At 33.4% G+C, this 7,253-nt stretch overlaps 1 protein-coding gene across 1 annotated transcript; it reads left to right on the top strand.

The window, feature by feature from the left end:
• Window positions 1–2,361: 2,361 nt before the first annotated feature.
• Window positions 2,362–6,977, top strand: LOC133522588 (putative transmembrane protein 183BP). Its single transcript, XM_061857936.1, has 3 exons — window positions 2,362–2,773; window positions 3,249–3,928; window positions 5,236–6,977. The coding sequence occupies exons 1-3, from the start codon at window positions 2,734–2,736 to the stop codon at window positions 5,545–5,547; spliced, it is 1,032 nt and encodes a 343-aa protein (XP_061713920.1). The 5' UTR covers window positions 2,362–2,733; the 3' UTR covers window positions 5,548–6,977.
• Window positions 6,978–7,253: the final 276 nt, after the last annotated feature.

The raw sequence follows: 7,253 nt of genomic DNA, 5'->3' as shown, positions 1-7,253 counted from the left end.
CATCTTGGATTAGAACGTCAATCACATCAAAGAGTAGATCATTTATGTAGATGTGTCATCTCGCTTCATATATATAGTCAGGCAAACCAAATTTGATAGTAAATGAGAACCAAAAAACAATACCTATCCCTTTTTTTGGGTGCTAGTACTAGCGTAAGACAAAGATAGTATGATTCTCTCTGTCTATGTTTGAATGAGCAGTCCGTGGCCCAAACTATAGAACAGCATGTATTTTGCAACCGATATATTTTTGTTGAAAAACTTATGTGCATTTACTTTAACTTTAGTTAGTCTGTCAGCTGTAGACGTCAGCATTCCCATGGTTTACTACCATTTTGAAAAAATACCTAAATGAATCGACAGAAAAATTTTGATATCATTTTCGAAAAATGGGCGCCAAAATTCACGAAAATCAGTAGAGAAATGGCAACCTGTATATATGAATAGTTGGGCATATTGATTGATGTATTTATTCGTTATAACATAGGTACATTGTATTGGTCTTAAAGGTAAAGCATATTGCGAACACTTATGTTTTGCCGCTTGGCATACGAATTTTTTTTTACCATAAAATTAAGTAAACATGCTCATGTCTAAGGTATTCATGCTTCATTAGTCAAATCAATTACAATTACACTTCAGAAAGATAACTCACAATAACAATAATAAAATATTAAAGAATATCAACAATGAAATTTTATAGAACTACAAATAATGTCAAAAATAGAAAAGAGCTATAAATCATTATCATTCAAAAACTTTTGTATGCCATAGTCTCACTTCTTGAGTAGTAGTGTTTTTAACGCCTTCTTAAAATGTGTAATATTTAATTCTTTTATATATTTGAGGTGCCATTGCCATTCCTAGCACACTTTTGCGCATCATGGCTGTTTTACACACTATATGGCATAATTCATTTTTGTATTCAGTTCGTACAGGGAGCTTACGTGTGTCAGCAATTTTATCAAAAAGGTTTGGATTACATTTCACAAAGACAGACATTTCCAAGATATATAGACAGGGCAAAATTAGAATATTTAGTGATCTAAAGTATGTAATACAACTATCTATCATTTTTAGAGCACACATAGATTGTACACATCTTTTTTGGGCTTTGAGTACTGCGTCTTTATCAGCAGCATTGCCCCAAAAGATGACTCCATATCGTAGTACCGATCCAACAAGTCCATGATATGCAACAAGTAAAGCGTCATTATTTACTACCTTGGAAAGCTTATAAAGAGCAAATGCTGACTTACTTAATTTCTACACACTTCATTTATATGGTATTTCCAAGTTAGTTGGCTATCAACAAATAATCCTAGAAATTTGGTCACTCCTACAGTTTCTATAATATTTCCATTATAATTAATATTAATATCCTTTGGTTCAAGTTCGAATGTATCATATCGCAGTGCCACGTACATAGTACATTCTGCTAATCATCAATAAGTTTTGTTTATTTTATTCAGATACACTGGTGCATATGGGAACATTCGTTCAATTTTTTATATGGGATTCGCTGTAATATTACAATCTAAACTGGAACAGATTGGCATTCAGTTATTGGATTTACCGACGATATTATACCATATTGTCATAATCATAGCTGAAATAGTGGAAATGTTTAATATAATTGTTCAAGTTTTTTAACGAGTCATGTGACCTACGAAAAGTACCAAAACTTTAGTTCAAATTATTGACCGTATGACGGTTTTCCTATGTCCGATTGTCTGGTGTTCTCCTGTACAGGTCAGTTCGTCTTTCTCAACCGATTATGGTGAAATTTTGTGAGCAAGTTCGATAGTTCGGTACTTGGATTTTTTTGTCAATTCAGTTTTTATTATTATACATCAGTAATGTTCATTTTTCCATGTTACAAATGTGACACTATCATTGCTATAACCATAATGTATTCGATTTTTACCTGATATTTTTTAATTTCTTTATAATTACATTAAACACAAATAAAAAAACAATGTTCGTTGTTTAAGTACCCACAACACAAACATTATTAAGTTACTGCAGGACTTTAGTCAATTTGTGTAAAATTTATTTATTATTTGTGTCCTATAATAATTATTTTTTAGTAAAAACATAAGCGATCCATCAGACTTACCCTTCAATAAAGCCACTAGCCTCAAAGTCCGAACCACCCGCGAAATTCGCTCGAAAATCACACTCTGATAAGTTTTTCAACTCTTTGAAGAAGTCACCGCCTAGCGTCTACAGAGGGCGCTTCAAGAGCTACAGTAATGCTGTTTACAAAGTTTGTTATAAAACATTAATGTGATTAATAGTGAAGCAGAAAATCCAAATTTGTAAAAAAAAATCTTACTCTTACAGGAAGTTTCAACGAAGGTATTAAAAATCAAGAAGAGTAATAAATTAATAATCGTTGGGAATAATTATGCTTTGGCAGCCATTTGGATTACCAATGTCGATAAGTTTTTTATATTTTATGGGCGGGTAAGCATGCTACTAATCGATAAGAATGTCAATGTCAAGTCAAAATAGTCAAATGTCAAATCGAAAAATAAAGCAGCGCTAAGCTGAGTTATTATTTTATTTTCTTCCTTTATCATAACACATAACCCAACCTAACCATATAAAAAGCAATACATTCTACCCATTCCTAATTTAACAGTGCTATTATGTTACTGTAGTTTATTAGAACAGTTGATTTCGTGCGAAGACTGATTGTTTTTAAAACAGAAACAACCAATAGAATCAATGCCGAAGAAAAAAGGAGACTGGAAATGTACAAATTCAGGTATTATACTTATGTGTTAAATTTTAATGAAATTCTAACTTCTAATTCTTAGTAGGAAACGTATAATTAATATATGATATTAGATTACGTATAAGTTTTCTTATAGGAATTCGTACATATCATAAGAAATCATTTGTATACATTGGGGACTCATTTGTATAAAACATTTATATAAGATGAACAAGATCTTTTTTAACGAAAATATTAGAAAATGTTTGAAAAGATGTTCTAACAACAAGTAAACAAATATTAAAATGGTCAAAGCTTGGAACAAAATCCCAGAGGATATACTATCGGCCCAAAGTGTAAATGAGTTTAAGAATAAATTAGATGCGCACAATGCCTATTCTACTCAACACTGAAAACTTTATTGATTACTCTGGATACAGGCATTATCAGTTTTTTCAACTGCCTGCCTGCTTTACAAATAATAATAATAAATTATAGATTATATTCTATTTATTATATGTTTCAGATTTTACGTTAAAAGACTCCGCAGACGCGCCAAAACCAATCAGACGTCTTAAAAAAGCTCAGATAACAGATACTGGTGAAGTATCATGGGATGAAATGGCAGACTATGACCTGGTCGAAGAGATAGACGCTGAAGGTTACAAAAGGTACATATACAAGAAAAAGAGCAGTGCAAAACTTGAAGTTGATATTGACAAGCGTCCAGGTATAGTATACCCAGAAATAGTATTTTATTTGATATCTGCGTATATCAAACCAGAGCAAATAGGCAGTTTTGCTGCCATAAATAAAGCATCATATGCCTGCACGCAACGGGAATCATTCTGGCGCAATCTATACAAGCGTTACTGTCAGGGACATCCTCGGTTACCACCGAGATTGAGGATTGAGAATAGTTTTAAAGTGTATGGCTTAAAGCAGAGAGTCATACGAGCGTTGTACCATACATACAGTGTGTTTGTACACAAGATTGAGCTTGATGCTATACAGGATAGTAGACCGCACCGTTTGGTGAAACGTCGCTGTATAAATGTCTGGTACAATAAAGGACCAATATACTGGCTGGTGTATTTTAAGTTAAAGAAGGTGCCGCTGGAACGGCCGCAGAATGAAAATGGGAATATGTTGGATGAGCTGGATAGGATTGATGCTAATCCGGATGAGGATTGTCAAGTGTTGCAGGTATTATTTTGATTATTTCAAGATTTAGACTAAAAATTAAGGTCTATTTTTATTTTTATCTTAAAATCTTGCAAGATTATTTCCATATTTTCCATCACATCAATGCTTTTTTTTTATAATGGAGAGTGGGTTGTGTTCTGTTGTGGTGTTTTATTAAGTACATACTTCCAGATTTTAAATATATACAAGCTTTTATATTTAATACTACTAGTATAATGTTTTTTTTTTTACATCCGTCAAAAAATACATATACACCGTGTTTTTATTGAATTCCGTTAACTTCGGGTAAGTATGTTGAGGGAAACTAAATGACATAGTTAATAAATAAAATAACAATTATATATATATATAAAAAGTTTTTTTTTAATAAAAAGTAATTAAATGTTGCATATTCGTGGATATCCACGAATAGGAAACAGAAAGCAATGCAGACCCCAAAAAAGATGGGTTGACGACATAAGAGAGGTGGCAGGTTTAACTTGGTGCAGAGTAGCCACAGACAGACAAGAATGGAGAAGACTGGAGGAGGCCTTTGCCAATTGGCAACCAGATGAGCAACAGTGGAATAAGAACGAAATTTACGAGTATTGAACGGCATCTGTCAAAAAGGCTTATAATAAAATAAATAATAATAAAAATGTTGCATATAGCGTTGTTGTAACACAGGCATTAGATTTAACTCAACCAAAGAATTGAAAACTGTGACATATCATTAGTAGCAAATGTATTAACTCAAACTAAACACTAATCAATATGTAAACAGGCCCTAAGGCAAGTGTATACGCTCGTAAGGGCCTTATAAGATAAAAAATAAATATTGATTCTCTCTGAAAAGGAGTTAATTAGAATACCGGTGTCTTTGAGAAAGTTAATTAATTTAAGATGCACCCTTGAAATTAACGGAAAAAAAAATACGGTGTATATAAAAAACCTTTACCTATTTAAACTGTTACAACTAATATTTTATACTAACTTGTATACTTTCAAAATTAAGTTGCATCATCAAACTAACATCCAAGATAAGTTTATTATATTTTTAATTTCATGCTTTTTACTTTGAAAATTGCTTTAATCATCTAAAATAGTCTCTATTTCAATGTAATAAAGTCATTAGACTGACAACATATTGAAATGTTTAAAATGGGTCACTTACATAATGCTGTGAGTTTTTATGAAATGTATCCCTTCTCACTAAAGCCAGAGAATAGTTGAAAATTATTCGTAATACGAGTGTCCCTTAAATATTTCAACATGTGAATTTTAATATCATCCTTTTTGATATAATTTTACCTATTTTCCACTTTCAGGTGACCTGCACAAGTTTCCACGAAGTCCCACCACTCCTTGGCATGACACTAAGCTCAGTGTCAGTGGTTCTGTCCCCAGGGTTCCGTCACCACCGTCTCAGCCTCGGATTCAGCACCAGCGCTCACAACATCTCCCGGAACCTAGTCCCGGACCAATCAATTATCATAGACACCGTTGTGACTATTTTTGTGTTTGACTGGTGGCACCCGAAGTACCCACATTTTGATAATATTCTGCCTGCGAGGGTTAAGGATGAGGAGTCTATGCCGGTGTTGAAGAAAGAGTTCTTTAATATGAGTTTAGCGGATTGATTGAGGTCTGTTGGTGATATGTGCCGTGATTTTGCTGCTTTGTTTAACTGTTTGACCGCTAAAGACGTCAATTGAAGCGCTGCTACAGCTTAATATCAACCTACGTAAATTTTGACAAGGTTCACGATAACGTACGGTCACGTCTGAAAATATCGATACGGACAAAGTGCCAAAAATATGTATACACTACCCTAATACATGGGCCATAAAGTCGTGTATACATATTTTTGGCACTTCGATCGTGTCGATGTTTACAGACGTGACTGTATCACACATGATAGTCGTACCGTTCAAAGGGTTAATGGGTTAGGAAAAAAGATGCATTTCATAAAAATCTGTCAATAAAATTTGTGAATCAGGTCATTAATTTTAATGACTTTTTTATGTCGGATAAATTTTGCTAAACTACATCTTTTTTGTTATCCAGGACCGAATAACACAAAGAACTATATGTAACTTTCAGACGGCATTAACCCTAGAGTGCTCGCGCTATGAGCATTTTGCCGCCCGTGGCGAAAAAACTGATTACTTGATAGATCGTGTCCTTCACGAAGACGCGTGCCTTGACTTATATTGTCATGTTATTAAAGGTTAGATTTGACAAATCTGCGCGTCATCGTGGATGACACGAACTGGAACGCGGTTCATTTACTAAAGTAGTTTTTTGTACTAGTGTAAAACTATAATAAATGTTACTTTTTCTAATACTATTTGAATTATTTTATCTCATAAAATAATAACAAACTGATTTATCCATTATTTTAAACAAAAAAATCATGTTGAATATGGGCGGGATAATGCTCCCCGTGCGTTGAGATTCACGAAAAGGCGCGGTTACTCTAAGGTCCTGTTTCACAATGTCCAAGTATTGGATAGCTAATTAATAAATAAATTAGCTGCCAGACAAAACTACCTTAAGTTGTAAAGGTATTTATCTACCAGTTAAGCTTATTTAAAGATTGTGAAACGCCAACGACGACTTTATTCGTCAGATGAGACTTGGACATTGTGTAACAGGCCTTAAATTTTGTTTGAATTTCTCATAGACAATTTTTTAATTTCATGATGTGGTAATAAGGTCGAAATGTTGGAAATATGATTTGGCTGTGTCACCAGTGGATTACTCTTGATTGTGATATATTATCTATAGATAGATATATTATTTTTCGATGTTATATTGGAGATTGGAGGTCTATTCCTTGAAACTGAAATTTACTTCTATGTTCCAGATTTTTTGGATTTTAGGACAGGATAAATTCGAATTTAGTCTTTCTGACGTTGATGTAAAGTCTAATTTCATTTGATCTGCTTTTCCACTAGACGTATGAGTTGGTATCGGCATTAGAGTTGAGGTCACGCACACAACAACATGTCATGTAATGACAGTTCGGATTTGGAAATCGATAACGGCGAAGGCCTAGCGGAGGGCGCATACAACATACATTCTATGTAATATTTGATCCCCAGGGTTTATATTTGGGTTCATTAATTCGTATTACTGGAAGCTGACGTCCTACATTGCTGTGCCTAAACATTTGTATTTGAGTCGTTTTGGTACTGATATGAGTTGACAATATTATTCTTATGATATCAAGTAATTAGTAAATGTCTAGATCTAGATAGCTGTTAAATAACCATTGAGGCCGATTTTGATTTTAAGTATGGGTTTGATCTTGTTTTGATATGATTTTTAAATGAAAGCTGTG

This window comes from Cydia pomonella, chromosome 11 (assembly GCF_033807575.1).
Source record: "Cydia pomonella isolate Wapato2018A chromosome 11, ilCydPomo1, whole genome shotgun sequence".
Taxonomy (NCBI): Eukaryota; Metazoa; Arthropoda; class Insecta; order Lepidoptera; family Tortricidae; genus Cydia; species Cydia pomonella.
The sequence above is the reverse complement of the archived record's forward strand: the minus strand, read 5'-3'. Positions and strand labels throughout refer to the sequence as shown.

Coding starts and splice junctions, on each gene's coding strand:
- LOC133522588 (XM_061857936.1), top strand. CDS start 2,734: ATGCCGAAGAAAAAAGGAGACTGGAAATGTACAAATTCAG. Junction 2,774..3,248: donor CTGGAAATGTACAAATTCAG/GTATTATACTTA, acceptor TATATGTTTCAG/ATTTTACGTTAAAAGACTCC. Junction 3,929..5,235: donor AGGATTGTCAAGTGTTGCAG/GTATTATTTTGA, acceptor TTCCACTTTCAG/GTGACCTGCACAAGTTTCCA.